The sequence below is a fragment of the Chelmon rostratus genome, chromosome 23 (assembly GCF_017976325.1).
Source record: "Chelmon rostratus isolate fCheRos1 chromosome 23, fCheRos1.pri, whole genome shotgun sequence".
NCBI classification, from domain to species: Eukaryota; Metazoa; Chordata; class Actinopteri; order Chaetodontiformes; family Chaetodontidae; genus Chelmon; species Chelmon rostratus.
The window spans coordinates 11,284,249-11,310,117 of record NC_055680.1 but is presented as its reverse complement, the minus strand read 5'-3'; the positions used below and the strand labels follow the sequence as shown (position 1 = coordinate 11,310,117).

Sequence of the window (25,869 nt, the reverse complement as noted above, 5' to 3'; positions counted from 1 at the left end):
TCCGATTCAGAACGATGCACAGTGTTCTTCATGACTATAGGAAAAATCAGCAGATTGAGTGGAAATGGACTCTTGGCAGCAGTCAGATCATCTTATTTATGAGCAGAACGTTGCAGGAAGTTAACTTCAACTTTATGTCATAATAACTTTTGAATCAAAAGACCTTCACTATCACCCACTTGGAAAAAAAGTCCCACAAGACTCAAATCTATGATGCACCAAAGGTCACAGTGGGAGCACGACAAACTGCTAATTAGCGAGCAACGAAAAGGGCCGTGATGGTCATAAACAGCCGTAAATAACTCTGTGATCCTAACCTGAGGTAATGCTGAAATTCATCTCACACTCCCAGAGACCAAATATAACCACAGTGTCTTGGCTGCTGCTTGTTGTGGCGGAGGATTCACACTCTGAGGGAAGTTAGCAAGAGGAGTGGGAGGAGATTTGTACATGTTGTGTAAAAGTCTGTTTGATCTGCTCAAATTCTTGAATATTCTACATTCTGGCTTCAGATATTTGGCTGCTAATCTTTTAGTGACTCAAGATCAGTGAGCAGCTCGGGCTCAGTGTCTCAGCATCCATTGAGACTGAATGTGTTGCTGTTGAGGAGTGTCAGATGTTATAAATCGAGTAGGATGTCGTTCAATATTTAAAGAAATTTTAGACTTGATTCAGCTTCTGTAACTGCAACAGCAGCATCGGGGGCTTTGTTTCTGACCTTCCTGGAAAACACCCACCAGCTTTCACCGTGCTGTGTTTGCTGTCAATCAGCAAGTGTTAGCACGTTTACACACTAAACTATGATTGTGAACATACTGATTAACATCAGCATACTTTAGCATGAGCATTTAGCATTTGACCTTTTCACCTGCAAAACTAGTGACATTCCCGTCAGCCTCAGCTGTACTGTGTACTGCTAATTAACAATGCTAACATGCTAAAGTAAGGTGGTGAACATGCCAAACACACCTGCTTATCAAAACTTATTAGCATGTTAGCATGCTGACCTTAGCTTTTAGCTTAAGTATAGCCTCATGGAGCCACTAACATGAGTTAATCTTGTTATCCCCTGCCTCTCTGGTGAAGTGGGTACATGTATCAGTGAAGGGCAGCGTGACATAAATGTTTTATCGACTTCAGATACTGGAAAAGCACATACTATAACCTTAGAGTGTATTTTGAAGACTCAGTTTCTCAGTCCACAATTTCCAATTTCTGGCATGGATGCAAAGTTATCTAAAGATGTGTGTCACTCCAAACAGAAATAAAATAGTATAAGTATGTACATGCATATGCAGAGTAAGTGATCCTCTCCATGACGTCAGCTGACCATTGCACCAATATAATGTACTGCGCTCTTGCACTGTGAGATCCTGCTTTATCTGTGTGTATCGTATGATATGATGTTGTCATTTCAAGACAAAGATACAGAAGCTGGACTTGCTTGTGACTTAATGGTGGCACTGACACCTGTTTTTTAAACCAGGATTGTGTTTGCCCTGATCTAATATGTGGGGCAGGAGGTTGCCTGTCAAATCTTAATCTCGTGTTTTGCTGGTGAAAGAGTGGAAGAGCGAGGAAAACTGTTGTTGTAGAGCTCTGATTGGAATCCTGTCTTGGCTAATAGCAGGATTATGTCTGAGTCCTGCTAAGCCTGCACTGCCGGGTTTTTATTCAGTTACAGCCCCGGTATCTCCTGGGTTTTGTCACGAGAGTCGTGTTATCAGATGTGTGAACGTAAACATTGTCTGGAGATCACGCGGAGGATCTCATGCTAAAAAGTGGTCGAATCATTTTTCCACATCGCTATCAAAGCGGTAAGAGCTGCCCCTGTTTATTGACTGTGCAGATTTTTCACTCATGAATAAACCTGGTGATTTGCAAGGTGCCAAAGTTAATCTGCTTTGCATAAATAAATTGGTTAGCAGCATCTGTTCCTTATACAAGCTTGAAATGGAAGTCAGGAAATCATAAAATTACCTAATTATTCATACACTACTGACGAACCTGAACATGTAAATGAAATTATAAAAATGGGTTCTTTCTTTAGAGGCAAATAAGATGTGGATGTGAGGCCGTCATGGTTGCGATAGTTGAAAGGAACCTGTGATTACAGAGGCAATCAGGGATGTTATAGCCAAGACAAAGTCATCAGATGTTCTATGGAAAGAACAGAGGAAAGAAATGAAGTGGGTCAGGACATTAAACATGTTTTGCTGTTTTTAACCACCCTGTCTGTTGGCTGTCAGGCCGTTCATCACTTTGGATTGAAATATCTCAACAAATATTGGAATGAATTGTTGTGATTTTTAATGACGTTTTCTCTCGCAGCACCGTGAGGTTGTGGCTTTCAGTAAAATGTCTCAGCAACTGTGGGATGGATTGTCGTGAAATTTGCCACACATTCAATTTATCCCTCAGGATAAATAGTAATTGCTTTGGTTATCCCCCGACTGTCCATCAAGCACCATCATCAAGTCAAGATTTAAATTGGCTTAACACCAAATAGCCCAACTTCAACCTACACCCATCTGTGTTTAGTGTTAATTAGCAAAATAGCATGTTAGCACACAAAACTATGATCAATGCTAAACTATGATCGATGCTAAACATCATACCTTCATATTAGCATTGTCACTGTTAGCATGTTAGCATACTAGCACTTATGCTAGTATGCTATGCCTCCACAGCCTCTCAGAGCCGCTAGCTTTACTATTTCACTAACATTGATAAATGAACCCAAATCACTCAGTCACCTGTTTTACAATTACAATTTTAAATAAATTGTATTACATCTATATTTTGAATATAAAGGCTACCAAATACATTTTATTGCAGATTATTTTGATGGATTTTCATTCATTTGTGCAGTTTCTCTTAAAGAACATTCATGTTTATGTTTTTCTTCATTTGTCTTATTTGAATAATTCTCTAAAATGATGTGAAAACAACACGTGTACGCATACAATTAAATGATCAAATTCAGTATGCAAAGACCTTAGAACTTAAAGTGCCTTTATGTTATTGTATTTGTTTATTTATTTTAGTCTCCTTTTCTGTTTATTGTCATTTCTCTTCGGTATTTCTCTTATAGGATTTGATTCATATCTTCCATTTACTCTCTTTGAATTTTGGGGAGCAACAGGAATACACACATTTGCAGCAGACACAACAACTCCGAATAAAATTATGAACCACATCACCGGGAATTTGTCCAAGTTTTCATGCCTTATAAATGACTTAAAGCTCAAAAGGTACATGGACATGTGTAGTTGAATGCCCTTGATCTCTGTGTCACCTAACTAGAGAAATCCAGTTCAGAGCGGGCACTGCAATTAAGGAGTTAATGTAGTGGTACCAATGGGTAGCAGACAGAAATAGACATTCCTAACTGTCTTCCCTGACTCCCACACCCTCCATTCCTTTCCAGCTGTTTTGCGGAAACAACCATCCATCACCAGCCATTTGTGAAGTCCATGTGTTTGCGTGCCTAAAATGTGTGTGTTTGCCAAGTGAACAGTCTGTCCTTTGTGTCTGTGTGTCTCCCAGGTGACACATCACATCTTGTCACCACAGTGAGTCACATTCGCTCAGAGTGGACCAGGGTTTGGGGGAGCACATGCACATGCATACATGCCAATAAACCCGGCAACATGCAATGACTGTACGCACGCTTCAATGCACACTCATGCTAAAACATGACTCATACTTGGGGATGCTCACCAAACTGGGGATGCTAAATGATTAAAGGGGGGGGGACTGGAAAGGCGCCATGGAACATGCCAGATACTATACATTTTTTTGTGTTTTAAAGCCCCCTGAGCTATTTCACAGGGCCCGGAAATTCTAGCAGCAGCCCTGCTCGCACATGCAAAAACACACGTTTCGCCTGCCACATCACATCACGCCAAGAAGCTATGCAAAGTGCATCCTCTCATAAGACTGCGGCACATTAATCCAGTGCAGGTGCACTCATGATTAACTGACTGGGGATTATGAGAGGGAGCGGAACAATCAAGTAAAGAAAGGTCGTAACACTGTTGGGAACAAGGCAAGTCCCCGCTGCTCCGCGTGAGCTCTTCCGGAGTCTGAATTTTGTTCTGGTGTGAGCTGGTGGCTATGGAGGCTGCCTTAAATGGGTCGGCGTGAGCCTGCAGAGCCCTAGACTCGCCCTCAAGACCTGCAGCAGCACAGTAAGTCACAGTGCCTAATTATCTTATCTTACGTAAATAATGTGTTAAATTTGGCATTTGTGGTCATGTTAATGTGTCCTCTAGACTTTAAAACGTGTCGGGAACAAGTTAGATAAGTTCTATTTGAATATTATTGTGCAGCCCCTAAATGTGGTGACTGTCATTTATGGCTTTGAATCATTTGGAGCAATGGGATAAATTGTGCTTATTACTTGCAAATGAGGTCCATGTCTCTCCACTACTTTCCATCATACTGTATTTACTTAAAATGTTTGTCTAAGATCTGAATATGGGAAAAGATGAGAGATGCGGCTGCAAAAAAAAAATAACGCAAGTGATGTGGAGATTTTATTTTCATCAGTATGATGCCAAGAATGTTCCATGAAACATTAGCCGAGCGCTTGATGCATCTATAGGCTTGAGTCTCCTTTTATGTGACCATAACTTAAAAGCATTAGGCTGAACTTGAGGTGAAGGCGACAGACCCGCTCTCTTCATCAGATTCAGAGAAATGCTTGCTGCTGCTCGCTGAACACTGAGGCCGAGAGAGAGGGGTGGAAATATATGGTTCAGCGTTTCCCCCTCACAAGAACAGCACAGTAATCAATTCCGTTTAGTACAAATCCAATGCACTTAAACTTCCAGCGCGAATAACCAGAGGCTGCAGAGCAGAGGTACATTTATCGATAAAGCAATTAATTCAAACTCCTCCTCTCCTCTCCTTGTCCTCCTCCTCCTCCGGGACTGCTCCCCCCACCATCAGCAGCAAAGGAACCTCGGTTAGCCATTACTCATAAAAGTAACGCGTTACTTATAAAAAGTAAGTAAATTTCTCTTCTTACAAACTGTCATGGAGGAGAAAGTTGTTTTAACACTTCATGTGAAATAAAATTGCGGAGCTCTGCATATCTGGATGGGAAATTGCCAAGCAGGAACAATAACGCTAAGCTAATCAATGTTAGCTTAGCTCTGTTTCTGCTATTTTGAATTTTAGCTAGCTTGTGGCATCAGCAAAAGGACAATTACGAAGAGATTAACTTTTATTTTGGTGGCAAAAACCCTTTAAAGTTAGTTAGTTAGTTATGTTTTAAAATGTAACTTTTATGTGATTACGTTTAATTTGACATTTAAAGCTAACGTAACGCTAATGAGGTATCTGTAAGGTCGCTAACCTTTACTTCTGCTTTGCTCACGATTGCTAAGAGTTGCAACGTCATTAACGGCACCACGCTGCTGACTTTGCGCTCCAGTGCAATTTTAATACGGACTGGGTGAGCACCAGTCTGCCCACCGGAGAGGACAGAGACAAGGAGAGAAACACGAAGAGCATCCACAGCTCCTCTGGCACCTCCGTCAAGTCAGACTGAAAAAGACAGAGTACGCCCGGAATTACATATTTTGCTTTCAAAGTAAAAGCGCTAATTCTCGGGACAAGCTAGGTGAGTATGCGCAGCTGTAAGCTCTAAAACACAATTTAAATAAAGAGTATGTTGTTGTATCATTCCAAAATTATAAGTTGTTTACATTTTTTTTCACTTTAAAGCTTCAGTACCCTTTAGGGTGAGGGTGTAGTCAAGTGTACGCTTATATTCGTATTTTAATTTGAAAACGCCAGCCGGTAGTCGCGCTTTTATTTTGTCGCGCTTCACACTCTCTCCGTGTGTCAGAGCTCGGTCGGCTCGCAGAGACAGCAGGATGCCAAGGGGAGCACTCCGACACACGGCGTCCGTTTTACCGTCTCCCGGCGTCGTCTCTCGGCCACAGCAACTCTGATGGGCGTTTTTACCTTCCTTTTACCGTCCTCGACGCTTGGATATTTTCGGAAGCCACGAAATGAAGCGAATGAATGTGAGCAACAAGAAGTGTCCTGTTGTTGTGCCTGTCTCCAGCATCACTAGTAGTCAAGTCCTCTCCGTGGATGCGGTGCCCCAGTGATGTGTAGTTGTCTGTTTTCAGAGGATTTTATTTAGTGTTCTGTAGTGGACTACCCAACTTTTCCCCGCTTTTTTTGTTGTCTTTTTCGAGGTTTTCCGTCTTTGAAACAAAGATTTCAGGATAGACCAACTCCGGAAAACCAGCGACTTGACATCTGCTCCTGGCGGAATAACCATTGTTAGCGGTTATTCGCCTTTACAAGCATCTTTTCTGGGGTGGGAATACGACTGATGCTTGCCTTGCTCGCCTATTCGAGTTCTGTATCGTCTCGTTCTGTTTGTCTGTTTGTCCCACAGTGGCATGAAAATTCATGAATGCGTCCAAGGACATGTATACAAATTACGCATGCACCATGACGGTAGTAGGCTGTGCGTAATATCCTATTATTATATCCCTACCACATGAATGCAATAACAAACACATTCAGTGTCATTACTGTGTTTGGAGAACAGATTCATCATAACTTGATTGGTGTGTATGCGTGCGTGGCATGGGCGTTAGGACTATGGCAAAGTGGACTACTGTCACGCTGGAGTGTTTTCAGAATTTTATGTGAGAAAACACAAAACTGATGACAATTCCAAAGTCCTGAATTGAACAAAATGACCAGTGGAGCATTTTTCACCTAATAATATGTCTCATTAAGTCTGTGGTCGTAAATGTGTCAAAAGTTAAAGACCTACAGGACGCAGCTCCATGTCTTTGCCATAATTCGCGCCCCGTGTGTGTGGATGGATCAGGGGAATCTGCGCGCACGCACGCACGTCTGTCCATGTGGCTGCGTGTGCGCCCCCGGCCGCGCTAACATGCCCCCTCTGTGCGTGTGTCTGTGTTTGCGTGTGTACAGCCACGCTGGAAGTCGCCCCCCATGTGGCCGTCGGGAGTGGGGAGCAGGCAGCCCTGCCCGCGGGAGTCGGCGCTGCGCAGGGCGGCCATCAGCGGCAACATCAACGCCCTGCCGCCGCACGGCGTCCCCTCCGGCCGCAGCGTCCGGGTCTTCATCTGTTCCAACCCTGACGGTAAGAGTCAGCGTGACACCCCCCACCCTCCTCCTCCCGTCCTAAACACACTCTGCAAGCCTGCGGACCCTAAAATTACACAAGACAGTTTTTTTTGTGTGTGTGTGCGTGTGTGTTGTGACTCATTTTACAAACATGGAAATACGTTACCCCATATTCCGCATGCACACTTCTTGGGCTTTTCAGGTTTTTAGCTGAATCGCCTGCAGTGGAAATTAACGCGGTTAAGCAGCATGGTTCATAAGATGCAACTTGTGCAGACATTTCTCGAGGAATAATCGCAACACAAATTGCGCTCAGCGTCCTGAAGGATAAGCATCTGCCACTTTCTGGGCAGGCGATCTTGTCATCCAGTATTGATTAGGCCCATTTTGAAGGAAAAGTCAGGGTTCTCATATTAAGCTGTCCTCTATTGTCTCCCCATTGAGCTGCAGCATTTAAAGGTCCACTTGACCTACTGGAAAATATCTTAAATTAGGTCACAGCAGGCCCCATGATCACTTCGCAAAAAACGAGTAGGCACGATTTATTCCAATCACACAGTAAAACCACAGATTTTTCTCGACACAGAGTGCATGGTGTGAGCACAGCGGAAGATGGTTGGGTCGTGAGGGAGACACCCAGTTGCAGCTCTGTATTTGAATATGCCCTGTGGGCTAAAGGGTAAAAATAGGCTCAGTAAAACTGGAGTAAACAAGGCAAGGGAAGTAGAGTAGGCTACGAGAGGGAGAGAGGGATAGAGAGAGAGAAGGAGGGCATGCCAGGATTAAAAAGGGAGGTTGCTTTTGTCGATGCATCACCGTCACCTGCATGCCCTCGCTGAGCAAATTGCTCTGGACATCACCCACCCCACTGCCGCCAAAAACAAAAACCAAAAACTAATGACTCCACCTCAGATTAGCCCGCAGTAGACGGCAAAAAGTCTGCCACTGTTCAGCCACCTGTAGCTGACTCAGTCATTCAGACCGTCGCCGTCACAGCAGGAATGTAACGCTCCGATCTACACGTGGATGGAAAAACAATGAGGGGGCTATTCCAAGTAGCTGTTTTCACACCGTCGGCACAAATAGAAAGAGACACATCTCAGCTGTGAAAGAGCTAATTATGAACTGCTGTTTCCAGTGAGGCGAGGTGCTGCTGTCTAGTGCCGTATTCTCATAAAGAAGCTATAGAGCTTTGTCTTACGCTGCCGACCCCCCCACAAGTTCACCTCGATCAAATCACATTTGCATGACATTTGTTTTTATCTTTTTTTGGACCATCAGTTCAATCCGTGACCGTACTCCAGCTGCAGCTGTTCAGATTCAAACTGATTGCACAAGCTTTCCCAAACTCTTGCGCTGCAGGAAAGTCTTGAACGTGCACATGAAAAAATCTGGTTATTCATAGCTGTGACCCAGGTCTGCCCTCAATCCTGCCACAGAGCCCGTTCCTCCATGTTCACTAGAGGGGGCTGTCCATGCATGTATTTTATAGCTTCCACCTGACTCCACATGTGCTGTATAATGACATGGACAAAATCCACATTTCGATGGCACCCAGTCACAATGAGAGGACGGCTCTCTGCTTCAGCGTCGCCCTTTTGGCATCTTAATTTAAAATCCCTCGGCAGGCATCCTGCCGCCGCGGAGCCGTAGGAGCCAGACAGGATCACCTTCTACTTGACAAACTTCCTTTTATGTCTGTCAACAAAATATACTCCACACAGAACAGTGTCATTGTAGTATTTGTGCTACCGGACGCAGGAAAGGTGTGATGATCACAGCATCACAACAGCATAACTGCACTTTTCTTTTATTGTGTCTGTGTCACTGGGGGACCTCTCTGCTTTGATCTACGGTGCCAAGAGTTTTATGTGCTCTCCAGTTATAGCGTCGCTCTGCTGAATATACCGACCCCAATGCCCTTAATCAAAAGCCACAGACAGCTGCGACGCGCTCCCACTGCTGTATTCTGTTGTGCTCGTCCGTGTTGTCTCTAAAGGGGCACGACACTCAATTTTAACAATACCTTAGAAAAAGTGCATTGTCTTCCTCAGAGGAGGCTGGTAGAAGAGATGACTCTGTGATATCGTGTACAGGTATTCTAAAGTGTTTGCCAAAATGTAAGCCCGACTACTAATTTGAGTGGATTTACATCCTCCTTCCATGATGTTAATGAATCACTCAAGTTCTTGGCTGAGGTGGATGAATGTGTGTGTGTGTGTGGATCAATTAAAAACCCCACTATCTGTTCATGCCAGTAGCCAGACGGTAGCAGCAAACCAGAGAAAAGCCTGACGTGATTTATTTTTGTGTGTACTGTTCGGTGCATTATGCAGCCCGTCTCATCTGTCAATACGCGTGCGCGCGTGCGTGCGTGCGTGCGTGCACGTTCGTGGAGATCCATATAAGCATATCAAGACAACTCCATTACCTTGCTGCAGTCACCTCGGGGGGGCTCTGGCACGGGTTGTTTGCGATAGGCAGCTATTTGTATGCAAGCTATCACTTAAGCTGTTTAAAGTTGATAAAAGCAGGAGGCCTTAGGGATGTGATGCTTAAAATCATCTACCCCTCCAACGCACCATCATCAAGGCAACAGTATGTCACCGCGGAGACCACTAATTACATTACATTTAACCCCACAATTATTCCCAGTGTTCCGATCTGCTCTGTTTGGCTTTTTCAGCCTGTGTTGTAGGTTTTTAGCTCAGATTTCATTAATTCTGTGTTCTTTTTCCTTTAGAAATATCCCTCTCTCTCGCTAATCATCCACTTTTTGGAATTGAGTCTGGTGAAAGAGAACAAAGGAGAGAGTGGGAGGGATGGCAGGGAGGACAGAGGGAGAGATGACTTGTGGAGAGACTGTGTCAAGGGTGGCTTTTGTTTAATAAATTGCTTCTCAGGGGCCGGCGAGTGCCAGATTTTTTGGACGAGGCCAGCCCCGTTCTGCGGCATCGTGGAGTTTATGACGCGTGCTAGCGAGCTTATTTCTCCACCTCTCGCGGCGTCCTCTGCCTCCTTGTCTCCGCTCTTTTCCCAAAGGGAGACTAGTTTGGCAGCAGCTTTTACTGACCTCTCTCTGAGTTTTCCAGAGTGCTGTGGAGCAATTCTGCACCCCCAGGATGCCGTTCTGACAAATTCAGCAGTTGCCCTCGCGCACTTGTCCAACTCCCTGGGCGTTCAGGCCATTTTATGGAACACACTGTAAAAGCGTTTCATGAGGGAGTGATGGCGCTGAGAGCAAGCAGCCCGCTAGATACACCTGAGTCAAATTACATAATGGTTATCCACTTATAACCAACATAATTAAACTCCAGAAAACTAGTGTTGTCTGCAAGTGGTTCAGAAGTAATGGGAATTTTATTTTATGTGCACATGAAGGACTCTGCAGAGGGAGAGATTGAGGGCTGATAATTGAGATTGAAAATGAACATTATCCCGGTAACTTCCAATGAATGTTTCATTCAATGTCTTCTTGGAAGGTGTATTCATTTTGAGAGCCTCTCTCTATTTTTGGCTACGTTCAAAATCATCTTAACCTAATGTGGTAATGCTTGAAGCCTTGCCAAACACTGTCTCTACACTCTTCAGTTTTGAGCATCAAAACGCTGATGCATTTTATTTCATAGACCTCTTCAGTAATGTACCTGTCCATTCTCTAATTTGCAGATTCGGAATATATTCCAAAAAAAAAAAAAAAAAGATGTATTGATGAATTTCCCAAAACTGAGGAGTTGCTACTTCACTTTAAAAAAAAAAATCACATGAATATTTAAGACGTCTCCCGCTATTAAAGTCTCCTTGGAATATATTACTAATTCTCTTCATTTCTCTCAATCCAACCACAACAGGGACACAAGGACAGAAATAAGCTATTGCATGCAAAGACTGATTATCCTGAAAAGAACAGTTTCCAAGATTAAAACTGAGGTTTATGAAATAAAATGTGATGATCGGGTGACGGGGCTCCTGGTGAGGCAGCATAGAGTGAATCCATGTCCTCTGTTTTTAGTCTGTGACTCGTCTACACAGCTCAACAGTTTCTTGAAGCTAATACAATCATCTTTAAATCGTCTCAAAAACAGCCACATGCAGCAGGCCAACCAAATCCAAGAGGTCCGTCCGGAGTAGTTCACTAGTGCCCCAACATTGGTGTGGTCCTACTGTCTAAATATTAAATTAAATTAATGTGCGCATTTCACGTCAAAGACCCTAAAAGCCCCCGAGTGGCGTTTGAGGCGACAGGTGCTAGCACAGATGTTACCCGCCGAACTCGTCATAGTGCGTTTTTATGTTGGGTCGACTCACACTTGTTCTGCATTCAAATCAAACACGGTTCAGGTTCCTGGCAGAGAGATGGGGGAAGTCCCGATCATCGTTGCATCCAGCTGCGTATTAGCATGTTGTACTGAACTCTGCTGTTACCCCTCGATGCTTAACGTAAAGTGTGGATGGTGGCGCAGTAACCTCTGGTGGATCCTCTGCATCCCAAGTCAGTGGTATTCAGCTAACCTGTAGGGCCTCCCTGTGCTCAGGACACGCAGGAACATCTGGCCTTTATGGATGGCTGATTTCCTCCGCCGCAATTTGCCTTTAGCATCTTCCAGGTCATTCGGTATCGATTTGCTCACTGACTGTGCGTTTGCATCATTGCGATTCAGGTTCGGCTCCACACGTTGAGGGAGTTTCTGAAGTTTTTGGGCTACAGCACTTTTGCTTCGATTTTTTGGTCTTTCTGATGTATTGTAGACTTAATTTAAAGATTTGTTAAGACGTCTATGAAACATGCAGTGATGAGATGTTGCATTCGATAAGACGTTGACAGATTAACGTGCTGCAGTTTAGGGGCTGATTTTGAACTCGGGCTGCAACAAAAGATTATTTTTCTAATAGACTGATCCGTTTATTCTCTCTAGTAATCAATTAATCGTGTAGTCTGTAAAATGGCAGAGAATAGTGCCCATCATCTTGTGACCTCTTGTCCCAGTTTGCATACAGACAGTAAGAAAGTCGATTATTCTTTCACAACTTCCCTGATTATTTACATTTACAATTCATTTTATAGGCCAGAAGAGCACCGCAGTGCTTCAATATAATGGTGTTTTGACACACATTGTACCTTTATCAACAGACTGCAGCTTCTGCAATCTGGATTTTGCACTTGGCTGTACAGCGATTTTAATAATCATTTACCATAAACCTGGTGAACACTCACATACACACTCTGTATGTCAACATGGATGACCACGCTGTCGCAGCGTCGTTCTATCTGCTAAGACTCGTCCTGTGGGCTTCGCTCTCTCCCTCTCTCTGTCTTTTAATCACAGATCTCTAAGCAGTTGTGCACACCAAGTGCCTCTGGAGTGTCAGTTGGCGTAGCTTGATGAGAGAGTGATTGCTTTGTCAGAGCCGAGCCGATGGCACTCAGAGAGGGCAGCTGTAGACCGGCCACTATCTGCCGGAATGAAGGAGCAGGTGAAGCACTGTGTAACTGATATAATACACATTTATAGAGTTGCAGTTTTCCAAACAGCTGCTTTTTCTTTTTCGTATCACTGTGCATTGAATATATTTCAGTTTGGACAGTCGTTTGATGCCATCTTGGACTAAATCTGAGGGACTAAACAAATGCAAAATAAAAGAAATAAAGATTTGGATGCAGCTTTTTGTTCAACATGAGTTCCCCACAGGATGAGGGAGGGAGAGAGAAAAGAAAAGGGAAGTGAGAAAGAACAGGAGGGAGAGCTGACAGGACATATCTGAAAAGAAAGCTGGATTGGTCGTCACTATTGAAATAAACAGATTGGAAAATTGGAGGGAGGGACACACACAGCGAGGAAGGGGGCGCATGTAGCATCCAGTCTTTGTTCCTTCGCGTGTGGGTGTGTACGCAGCAGACACACACATACGTCAGGCTGCCATAACTCATCATCATCCCACAAAAAAAAAAAACAGAGAGAGAGAGAAAGAGAGAGGGGGAGGCGTCTCGCTGTTATCAGCACAATACAAACAACAACACAGTTTAGTCTGTCAGGTCACAACCAGACACATTACAGCAAGATGCAGACTTGGATCGCACTTCTTTTCAACCTTTCAGCCCTCCCCAAACACATAAAACAAGTCCAATCCTGATTCCATAAACGCTGCTATTTTCCTGTTTGTGATGTCACCTGTGATTTTGTACATTTGTGCTGCTGTAGCGTCTCTCTGATGGAATGAGACGAGAGCTCCACCGATGCAGCAACTGCCATTTATTTCATTTGCATACTATTACAGCCGTTTGGTTTTGATTTGACATTTTGCTCGGGTGGCTGTGGGCGGATACATGCACGGTCACGGCCCAGAGCCTTACTAAAGATAGATGAGAGGGAAGATACGTCAGACTAAATTTGTGGGCTCCTCTTACTCGCCGCGCGTGTGACACGGTTTGCGGCGGTTTGCGCGCCCGCCGCCGTGCGTGTCCGCGTGCGAGTCGGCTTCTTGGTCACACGGGGCCTCTCTGCTGGGCATGTTCTGTTTTTAACTATCCGTCCACACCCTTCAGAAAAAGAGAGGGAGAAAGAGACTGGGCCTGTCCGAATAAATTACAGTAACCATTTGGAAGACAGTGAAAAAGAGAGGAGAGGAGGAGAGAAAGTGGGACACAACAACAAGCCGTGGGCACTCACTCTGTGACACTCTGACTGTCCAATATGATCACTGCCTTTGTAATGCTGGATAATCCCACATTCTTCAACAGTGTGTGTCAGCACGGGCGCTTCTAGGTAATCTGTATGGGTGTGAAAGGGGGCTGCATATTTACAAGCTGTATACATACACATTGGCATGGTGCTGATGTCGATACTGGAATAAATCATGTTAGAGGTGAGACGATTACTCGATCAATTAGTCCATCGTCAGCTTCTTTGAGCGATTAATCGCTTCAGTTTTCGAGCAGAAATACCAGCATGTGCTCATGTGTTACAATCAGCTGCCGACAGCTTGAACAACTATTCACGGTTGTCCTCATGTGACAGCTCCAACGACTGCTGTTTACACTTGACCTCAGGTGACTCCAGCAATGCCGCTACAACAGCCAGGACCACTAACAACCCAAGTGGTATCAGTGACCTTAATAACGACCCCTGAGAGGTTGAATACCTGGAACTCCCCTCCAGTCAGAGCTGAGGAAGCCGTTTGGATGAGAGGCGAACGGTTGTCCAGTCGCTCTTGATTCAACCCTCCTTGGGAGAACCTCACTAACCGTAACGTGAATAACACTACAGCTCGTTACCTCATCCGTGAACATTTCCCCGAGTCAGGTCAGAGAGATTTTCATCGGCAATTGTGGTTGTTTAACAGGGAAGACAACAACTCCCATGATCCCACGCTACATGACGTCATCAAACAACATCTTTTGTTTTGACTGTTGTGAGACGCCCCTCGTGGCGGAAATAACATACTGTGTGTTTAAATTTTCCTCAGAACAGCTGAAATTTGGGGCAAATAGTTTACCTCAGTAACTTTTGTTACTCATCTGTTGAATGAATGTGCAAAAACGGTAAACTGTGATGCCTTTGGATGCTTTTAGCCAGACAAAGACCGACAAAGGTCAAAACCAGGCTGCTTTTTTAAAGGAATAGTTCAACATATTTGGAAATTATTCACTTTCAGAGAGCGTACATGAGAATATCAGTACCGCTCTTGTGTTTTAGATGTGCTAGCAGACAAGCTCTGCTTCCAGTCCTCATGCTATGCTATGCTAAGCTAAGCTAAGCTAATCATCCCCCGGCTCTTGCTCTGAATTTGACGCAAATTAGAGTGTTATCGATCTTGTCATCTAATGCTCAGAAAGGAATAAACATGTTTCCCAAAATGCTGCACTGTTTCATTTTCTCTCTGTAATCAGCCTTTTGCTATAATTTACTCTGCTCTGCCTCTGCTCCTTTTTTTATACGTTTGTTTAACACACCCTATTTCTTTTGTCTCCAGACACCGAGGCGGAGAGGAACGCGCTGAAAGAGCACGTCTACCCCAAACTACGAGACTTCTGCAGGGAGAACTATGGGATTGAGTTCCAGGTAACTGGCTGCGTTCCCCCTTTTCTACTTTCACTTTTCCTTTGATTTCGTCCCCATCTGTCTTACCTTCCTCCTGCTCAAGCGGGCTGTAACTTCCAGAGCTGTAGATTGCCAGTACTGACTGTTAAGTGCCTCCAAATCTACACCGTGGCTCACACAGCCGTCCGTGCCTGGAGGGGCCCCCAGAGCAGCGCGAGGGGTCCTGTCCCTTTAAGCGGACAGAAGGCCAGCAGAGATAAGGCTTCCATCAGTGAACGCCGGCACAAATCTAGCTGTGGATAAGGCAGCATGATGCGAGGGCTTTCCCTTTGTTGTTGTCGGTGAATCGCCGCATTCTCCCCGCGGTGTCCACTGATCGGGATCATTTGCATTGCAAATCAGCATCAGTGTACACGGAAAGATCGCTATCGGAGGTTTGTTTGTTTAACAAATCCAGGAGAGCCCTCGAGTCAGGGGGAGATTTCTGCAATAGATTGTTCCTGGATGGATTTATGGAGATTTGTTAGCGATGGGGGGAACTTGTGACCCCTGAATTGTTTCGCAAAGCTGGAGTCAGCTGGGTGTCGGCAGCTAATTCTCATTTCATGCTAAGAATGTTTGGATCATAAACAGCTGCGAGCGCATACCATCTGAAAGGTGTTGTAACAAGACTTAGCACAATGGTGTTTAGAATACCTCCCCTGCATGCAGAAGAATAGTTTGGTAATAAAACAAACTATACTTTGAAGAAAGCAAAAGCACGCCTATTCTCATCAGATTTAACCTGCCATTAACAGACGTGTCATCGATTATGGATTATTGTGCACAGAGCATTGCTGGACAGGAAGTAGCTAAATGCAAATATGTACATGTGTTGGACAACCAATGACAGTTGGACTGAGGGTCCTTATAACAGCGGCCCGGTTGGAGGACTTGGAATGACTGACTTGTGATGGGGGTCATACATCTACAGAAAACTGTAAATATTCTCTTTCTTGCTGCGCACAAGTTGACAGTGACTTGGACTCGCCAGCCGTCGCTAATTTGGGAGATCAAAACCAGTCCTGAACTATGCAGCTGATTTTGCTTTGTCATGTTAGACGACACTCAGTAATTTGTGTGCAGTTCAATACATTTGAATGCATCACTGCTGTCTTTGTTTGGCACGTACGAGCTAGCTCCGGTCCACCATATTGTAAACACTGCACACACCCGTGGAAATTTGGAACTGGTTTAAATTCAGAAACGATGATGGACACCAAATCTTGGTTGTCATTTAGCTCTTTTTTATCTGTTGTTGTTGTTTATAAAATGGAAATGAAGTGGTTTTTGTAAGGCGACGAGCCAGCGACTGAACGGGATGAATCATTCATCGTTCCGTGTGTCGCTCCACAGGCGGATTCTCCACAGACTCGATGCGCTTATTATAACAAGCATCAATTATATTAAGGTCAAAGGGTCAAAGACGCTGTAACCAGACAGGAAGATCTGACAAATGTCCCTGTGTGTGATGGAGAAGTGCAAGATAATGCAGGGAAAGCCAGGCGGAGACGTTTTGGCTCCGGTATCCGCGGCCACGTGTCTGTCTGGTGAGTCAACTCGCTGTGACGAAGCGTGAGCTGAAATGATTATGCAGAAGGCCTGGGAGTTAATACTATGACTCACTTACTCTGCTCTCCCTCCTCCTCCTCCATCCAAACCCCCCCACTCCTCATCCTCACCCACGCAATGTGAGAATTGGCACCTTGGCTTAAACCGCAGTTTACTGGAGCTCGGTAGTGACTTTGCACTGTGTGTGTGTGTGTGTGTGTGTGTGTGTGTGTGCGAGTTCGCGTTTTGGTCATGAATCATTTTAACGTGTGAAATCATATGCGACTTCGACGTACGGTATCTTGCAGCCTGATTCTTTTTCTAGTTGCGTTTTTTGCTTTTTTTTTCTCTTTGCTTTGATTTGAAATTTATGTGCGATCCCGCCTCCCCTTTCACACACACACGCACACACTCGCTCCGTCTCTCACACACATACGCTGGCACACACTGACACACATATGCCAAGCTTATGAAACCCAATTCTCCTCGGTCCCTCATCACTTGACTCAGTTTCCAACCAGAACGCTCCCTTAAGAGGATGCAGGGGGATCGCGGGAGACGGAGAGAGGGATGGAGGGAGGAAGAGGGCGCGTAAAAATCCAGCCCAGGGGCCGAGGGCTGCGTCCTCATTCAGTCAGTGCACGGCAGCGCCGGGAGGGGGGTGGGATTCAGGCTCTGTGATCCCCTTTTTACCATTTCTATCCGCCGTGTTTCCTGCTCTCCCTGTCTTTCATCACTCATTTGAATGCTCACTTGTTTTGTTTTTTTTTAAATGACGGAGATGCAGCGAGGAAACAGACGAGCGATGGCAAAGATGCGCATGAGGACCAGGGTCAGTTAGCGTGTCTGTGGCCACACTAGACCACACTATTTGGCTTGCTCTAATACGGCTTCCCTCACTGGAAACCAAATATCTAGTCTCCAGCCATATGTTATTGATGAGACGCTGATCGATGGATTTCATGCTTCCAGTTGAGTTTTTGGCCACTCAAATGTCTGATTTATTTGCTCTCTAACGATGTGGTGGCACAGTGGAACCAAGTACAGTTGGTTATCGGCCTTTTATTCAGCCTCTAAACAGTCTGAAATGATATTTAATTGAATCAGGTGGGTGGATCCTGTTGTACTGACGCAGACCTTGGGTCTAATAGATTTCATTTTTGGTATCAAACAAGCTGTTGAGCTTTCCTCTCAGGATTTTTGGCTCTCCTGGTACTCACCAGATGCTTCTGCTTGAGGTTGTGATATGTTTGTTTTATTGCCCTGTTTTGTTGTCACAGCCTTCTTGCACTTCTTACGTATACTGTGGTTTGTTGTACATCTGATCTTTTGTAACCAAACAACTTCCACACTAGTATTTCCTGTTTTTGGAGCTAACTAACTAGCTGCAGCATGATTTTTTGACATGATATTAACCCCTTAACGCCTATTGTCGCGAATTTGCATCATACCGCTTTAATCCACATTGCAGCCGAATCGCGCATGCATTCCTCCAATGCCGGTTTGTGCATATTCAACACACCTAGGAACCTGGGCGTGCACTGGTTTCTCGTCAGACCGGTCAAAGTGAAAGAACCCCTGTTCTAATTGTTGTTACAATGTAATGGTTGTAAGCAAATTTTGGCTGTTTTGATGAAATAAATGAATTTTGAATACACAAAAAAGATGCTTTTACTGCATTTAAGCATTGAAAAAAGTGGACATAAACTGTTTGTTTGAACCCTATTCTAGTTGGTGAACTTACCTAAATTTATATCTATTGTATGTGCAACAGAAAAAATAACAAACTCCTCTTAATTTAGGATCAATTTGAAAGTAAAAACACAAAGAATTAATTTTTGATATAATTCTAAATTTCAGGCGTCAAGGGGTTAAACATTATTCCAGTATTATCAGAAAGAATATGACATGGCACACCTATAGCACAACGTTGTGGACCTACGACCTTTAATGTACAGTAATTAAGCCCTAGCCTCCCTTTGGTTTTCATTATATGCTGTTTTACTGTCACAAGTCAACAAATCCTTAATTTCTTGGATTTTAACCTAATGAAATACATAATTTTCAAATTTTGTTGAAAAGCTAAAGTATGTCTAGTGACATATAAACTTTGTTTAAATTGCAATCCAACAACTGTATTTCACCATGTAGCATATTTTACAAGATCTCCTTGACATATTTCTCACATAAAAAGCAGCACAAAACATGTTTAAAATCCCTTTCAGTCTGGGTTTACAAGTGACATGCCACCGCAGTAACGGCAGTTAGTCTGTAACAGGGAAGCCCAAAGTGGGGTCCACGGCCCAAAGCTGGCCTGCTATTAGGTTTGATTTGGCCTTCCAGATGTTTCTAACAAAAGAAAATCCTCATAACATTTGGCATCTTAAAATTACTATACTATTCCCCTCTGAGCCCGTGGTGGCATGTTATCAACATCCGGCGTCTCTACACAACCACCTCTGACGTGGATGATGTCATTACCGAACGCAGGGCGCTGCGAGCAGCCGGCCACAACACGGCTAACTCTGCGGCGGTCGGCTACAAATACGCAATAACGAACCATAGCTGTGGCAAACTACAGCTAAACTAGCCGACCGCCGGCTCAGAGGGAAATAGCACCAGCACATCATAACAAAATATTGGAATATGAACGAGTTTCGCTGCAGATTATGCGTTATATAGAGGCTGCGCATGGATGCCCCGAGTACTCGCATTATACGAATATACGCGCCGCTCCTCTGGGGCTAATTTCTTCAAAACGACTCCAAATGCCACCAAAGTTGTCTGGGTGAGTAAATGGTCGATTTAATGCTACAAATAAAGTCCAGGTTGTAAAAAACGAAAGTTATCCTTTAAGTTTCAATTTTGGGCCTCCAAGAGAAAAAGTCTGGGCACCACCAGGTCTATAAACTCACCCCACAGCCCAGATTTTGTTGCGGTGCACATCCTGGCCTGTCACTTTCTCACCCAGCTCTGCTTTGAGATCCCGGCTCCCATTATCTTAACCCATCTCGCATTTCTTGGACTCATAAATCATCTTGTTACAATGCAATCGCTTCCTCCCACATGCAGGAGATAAGCTGAATCTCTGGGTTACTGGAAGCAGCATTGTTAATAATGTGGTCGGACCTCTCTGTGCTTGCCAAACTCGCCGGCCGTCACACACACGCACACACACACACTCAGACAGTGCAATTATAATAAAAGTTTCCTGGCCACAATTCTGAGATTCTGTTCAACGGCTGTCACTTAGACGTCTTTTACAACTCACAACACAAGCAGCAAGACGGGAGACGAGATGATGGCTGAGACGGCGTTTCACGATGACTGAAAAATAGCCTATTCATTAGTCTATTGTGTTTGCACTTTCAAGGAAGCGGGAATGCGGCTGTCAATTTGCCGTTGTCAAGGCAGCACGCAGTGCCCTTTGAATATGTCACCCACTTAAAGATTTAAAAGCTACTAATTAGTTTTATAGATGTGCTTCTTACTTTTGAATCTTCAAGTCACTTCTTCTCAAAAGAAGAGTTAAACAGTTTTTTACTAAAAACAAATTAACTAAACCCAAAAACGGGACAAAAAGCGTTGAAGCAGACGTCTTTCATCTCTTGCTCTGTTTGATGATTGCAAATCTCAAGCGTAACCACAGATATTTGTTGTGTTTTTTTTCGACTGAGCAACTGTTCAAAGCGAGTGTTCATCGCTCTTCCATCTGTTTACCTGGCTGCCATATTTCTGGTTTTGTGTCTCTCAGTCTGTTTCTTTGGCTCCTCGGCAGCAGGCCACCATCTCCATTCACTGTCCCGCTCTGAGACTGTTGTTTTCTCTGCTCAGCCTCCACAGAAAACACACCAGCGTGCCAACTGCCTCCACAGGAACGACGCCGACAATCAGCGAAGATAATCAAAAATCAAATAGTTTTCAGTTAAACTGTGTTTGTGTCACCCATGGGAAAAGTATTCGTTCTATAAAGAGGATGTCTTATTACTGTCACCGTGGTGGTTATATTTTCACGGCTGTCAGTTTATCTCTTGTCAGCAGGATATCTCAGAAAATGTGAGCATATTTCTGACATTTGACGGACAGATCGGCCTGGAAAAAACACCAATGGCTGTTTTTATCCGAGACTACAAAAACGAAACATAGACACCTGTTTCTTGGTGTTGTGAGATGTTCAAGGAATTACAAATCATTTTTTTTAAAAATCAGGGAAAATGCAGAAAATGTCACTTTCTTTTCTAAGTTGCGTCCATTAGCACCTACACTTTGACCCACGCTTCTAGCCCTCGAGCAGGCTTCGCTCACTTCAGCCTTCTTTTACCCGGTGGTCAGACGGACTAAGAGGCAGGCTGAGCGTGATAGACTGCAGGTGATGCTCTGATTGCGGGTAACTTGTGAGGTATATGTTGTCAGGTTTGTGCTAAATCCAAAAAATCCTCAGGATATTCAGTTTTTAAAACTCTTTCCTTGATTTGAAAGTGCATTCATTGCAGTTTTGGTGACTGTAAAAATGTCCATATTGATTGAGCTATAGGGCCACTGAGAGATGAGAAGAGGAACTGTAGAAGAAGCTGCGTTGACCCTTGGACTCCACTCATAATGCACCCTGGTTCCCATTATTTCCCATTGAAATAGCAGCTGCAGAAAAAAAAATGGGAACAATTGAAGCTTAAGTTTTTCCTTGAACTTTCTGTTCTTTATTAATGTCGAGGTCTGTTATCTGAGCGTTAACACCCTCAAAGACATTTTAAAGTTTTAGAACCAAAAAAGCTGAATTATTCCCAAATCACTGCAGCGTGTGCACCGGCTAGCCAGCAAAAACCCGTCCTCTGTTTACTGTTCCGCAACACGCCCGCAATGAACAACAGTGATGCCATTAGTTTGTCCTTGTGGGTTCACTTATTGGTTCGAGGAGCTTCCAAGTCGACCTGCCACCCGCCAGATGGTTTGTTGCACGGATCCATCTGGGAGGTCGTCCTAGGAAACTGTTTGGAAAAGGGTGGCCGCTTTCAAAAAAATACTTGGCAGGTGATTGGATGAACCATCTGTCTGTCACTGGCTAGCTTCAACCAATCAGATCAATGAACCATACAGCGTAGTAAGAGAGTGAAACTCGTGCCAAAGCCAGTCAGGAGAAGAAGGAACGCATCTTTTTCATTGAGAAAAGCCTTCAGTGGCGTTCTTTGCTCTCCAGCTCTGATATAACTGATGCCATAGGAGCGTCAACGCTCACCTCTTTAGGAGCCGCCATTGTTGATTTTGCATGAACAGTTGTCACACCTAAAGCATGACCAGTAGTTCCTTGTAGGACAAATGGATAGGCTGATGGGTCTGAACCACCGTGCTTCAGCCATAGGGGCATAACTTGAAGCCTGGCAAGATGGATTCTAGCGTCCCATGATCTGGTGTGATCTCGCCGATCCAGCTGCCTCACAAAATAACATCCACGTTGCGCCTGCTCTCATTGGTGTGGACGCAACAAACCTCATCTAACATGCAGAACGCTGGTCCCAAAGCTGCGTTCGACAGCCTCTAAAACGCCATGAAGAAAGGTATCTCCCTGACTTCGACTCTAGGCGTGCTCCCTCCTCTGCTGGTGCCTCATTATAGTCAGCACAAGTCATGTGATCTCATTACCTCACGCCTTTGACTGGCTCTTAACCTTAACTTGCTATGGCTGAACTGCAGCGTCTGAACCGCCGCGGCATAATTACCCCGGTGTGTCAGATCTTCACAGATTTTCTCTCAGGCATGTATGTGAAATTTCCTCTCAGCACTCATTATTGACAACCTCAATCAGCTCCATTAGATTCAGGAAGAGCGACCTGACCTCTTATCGTAGCAGGCGGGCGGTTGAAATGAGTAAACGTAGCATTAAGAGATCTCACATTAAAGTCTAAATCCCTGCTTACCTTCCCTTCATGTGAGCGGTCTGTGCTTGTTTTTTTGTAGTTCATATCGCTGCAAAAATGTTGAGATTTGGCCACGGATTTGCTGCTAAAACCTGCACTCTCCTCGAGCACTAAGAAAGCTGCATTCATCAAACATTCTTAGAGATTTACTCCATGTTCTTGATAAAATTGCCTGCAGTGGAGAGCTTAAGATATATTTATGTTGGCACCATATCTATTTTTACTGTTGTTTTTGCCCGAGAGTCTTTCTGTTGGTGGGGTTTTTCCGCCTTTTTTCCCCGCCTGATTTCATGCCCTTTCTTCCTGGGCATCTTGGGCATAATCCCAAAGTCTAATAGTCTAACATTCAATAAATGAGGAAAAAAAAAAAAGGCTCCTCCTGCACTTGACCCGCCATGGGCAAATGCCTTCCAAGGGCATTAGAAAGCTGCTTAGCAGAAGCTGCTTCGGCTCTTACGTAAGCAACGGCGCCCCCCCACTGCCACAGTTTCTGGAAGAGAGAGAAAGTGATCAGAGAGAGGGGCCGCAAAGACGACGGAGAAGACGGAAACAACAACCTTCCCTAACTAATCCTCCATCCAAACGCTCTCCCTTCCTTTTAACTTTGCGCGTCCTTGCCTGTTTTGGATAAACATTCCTGCCTCTTTGTCCGTTCTCTCCCACCCCTGCACACTCCAGTGGGCTGATGGGGCAAATTTAATCAGTTCGTCCTCCCCACACACACACACAATCACATGATATGACTAATCTCTTCATTTAGCTTTTAATTACCACGCACCCTCCCAATCACCTGATGGAACCCAGCAGACACCACGTCGTAGTCGGGGGGCCTCTCATCTCGCTTCATTCCCCCTCCCTGCAGTCCTCGTCGACAACAGAGTCTCCCAACACATGTGCGTTGGAAGTAGATTAGCGACACTGATACAGTGGCTGATGTGCTAAGCAATGAGTTTTCCACAACAGGCCAACAGGAGGGATCATGTGCGTGTTGAGTGGGAGAGATTTTTATTTTTTCCCAAAGTAAAAGCTTTTGGTGGTTCAGAATAATAAAAAGAGGCTTGTAACTGTACTTAATCAGCGCAGTTGTAATATACGTGCCAAACATCCTCCGGTTCTGGCTCCTCCAATGTGAGGATTGTACTTTTATGTCATTTAGAGCTAAAACAATTAGTGCGTGAATTGATTAGCCGTCGACAGAAAATTACTCAGCGGCTCTTTTGCTAATCAGTTGTTTTTCGTCATTTCTCAAACGTTGCCAGGGGCCAGCTCTTCGGCTGATGATTCACGCTTCCCTTTGTCTTATCTGACAGCAAGCTGAACGTGTTTGAGGTTCGCTTGGACAAAACATGCAGTTTAAAGATGTCAGCCCAAGATGAAAATAATTATAAGCTGCAGCCCTGCCATTATAAATTGAATATCTTTGATCATACGAAAGGTAAAAATCTAAAAAACATGAATCACGGAGAGATGAATCCAGTGGCTCCCAGCATAATGCTTGGGGCCCCCTTAAGGGGTTCGCTATCTTTAATGTCGGCAGTAATCACTTTATATAAGATGTGCAATGTGCAGCTCGTACACATAGCTTTGCTGTCAGGCGTTACAAGGCGAACGGTTGGTAGCCACTGGAATTATTGATAATGAAAATGTTTGTTATTTGCAGCCTGAGGCGGGGGAAGAAATATGCGGCTAGCTGTCTCCTCCCAGAGTAACACAGCTGCTCGCAGGTGCACAACAGCAATCAGACAGATGAGCCGAGGTGGAGCTCCAGCCCTCCTGCTGCTCCCGCCAGTGCCGGGAGGAGAGGCGAATATCTCCCAGACTGTCGAAGTAAAAATGCCACGCGCTCGGTTTCAGCGGCGAGCAGCAGTGCGGGGCTGCCAGTCACTGCTGTTCTCTGCCACGCTGCGGATGTGTCAGTCATTGTGCCAGGCTCAACTCATTTGAGCTAGCTAGTGTGGTGAGCAGCAGAGCATGAAGGAAGACAGCAGCAGCCTTTGCTGCTGAATCACTTTGGCTTCACCTCACCATCCAACCCCCCCACCCTTGGCTCTGCCTCCGACTTTTTACCCCTCAAACGCTGCGATCCGAGAGGCAGACCAGCAGAATCGAGAGCCAGGAGAGAGACAAAGAAGAGGCGAATTATGAGATCAAACACATTGTGCCTCTGAGCAGAACAGGCCATCAGGAATAATGTATCTTACTGTAAGCCACATGTTAAGCCCCAGCCAGGTGGGTAAAAACTGCAGAGACCAGGAAGCTGCCAGAAGGAGGGCTTTTCCCTTTTGACAAGGCCGAGGCAGTAGCAGCGTGGAGTGCGCCACACACACACTTCCAGGCGTTTCCTCACCTTCCTCCCCTCCGGTGGGACAGTCCCCCCGTGGCGTGTTTACAGTTTGAATTGTCTGAGCTGCCAAAACTCGTGATGAGTGCGTTGAGGGCAACCCCCGTGTTTAATGTGTGTGTGCCGGCGTGCTGGTCTCTCGTGCTCAAAGCTGGGTCATGGTTTTCAGTCACACAGCACAGGTTGGAAACAGTAATGGCATTAGTTCAACTGAGACTTTAGAGCGTAAGCCGGAGCTATTTTGCTTTTGTTTAATTATACTTAACCCAAAACTTGGCATTGGCTTTTCTCAATTCTATTCAGTGCAATGCTTCTCTGCTGAATTGTTTTTGTTCTTTTTTTCTCCACTAAGTTCATTACATTTCTGTGTGTGCATGCAAATCAAAATGTATCCTGAAGTGCTCTCCTGCAGCAGCAAAGTCTCCCAGCTTTTTAAAAGGAAAGTCTATCACTGACTTGTTCTTTTGTGAGTCGAGGAAGGTGGTCGCGCTGTTCCTTTTGCTCTTAAAACACACAGTAATGTAAGTGTTGGCCCATGTTTTTGTGTTTCCAGGTAGTGGACCTGTACTGGGGCGTGGACCCAGAGGAGTGGGACAGTCCAGAGCTGCAGCGACTCAGGATGAAGCTGCTGGAGGAATGTCTGAAGACCTCAGCGGGACCGTGTTTTGTTGTAAGCGCAACACACCACACGGGTTACAGCTACAGATGAAATGTGATGGATCTTCTGAGCCTGTTTGGATGTTATCGCTGCGTGTCCACACTTTGCATAATAATACGAAAATCTGTTAAATCAGTGTCTGCTTCGTATTTCCCCACGATCCCTCTGTATCTCATTACATGGCTCTGATATGGCATT

General features: G+C 44.8%; 1 protein-coding gene across 1 annotated transcript in view; it reads left to right on the top strand.

Moving 5' to 3' along the window:
- Nucleotides 1-6,026: 6,026 nt before the first annotated feature.
- Nucleotides 6,027-25,869, top strand: part of LOC121626840 (NACHT and WD repeat domain-containing protein 2) — a 40,759-nt gene continuing 20,916 nt past the window's right edge. Inside the window, exons 1-4 of the mRNA XM_041965542.1 lie at nt 6,027-6,041; nt 6,976-7,147; nt 15,103-15,191; nt 25,567-25,683. Of these exons, the coding sequence (XP_041821476.1) occupies nt 6,027-6,041; nt 6,976-7,147; nt 15,103-15,191; nt 25,567-25,683 (393 nt within the window). The remainder of the gene's footprint in view (nt 6,042-6,975; nt 7,148-15,102; nt 15,192-25,566; nt 25,684-25,869) is intronic.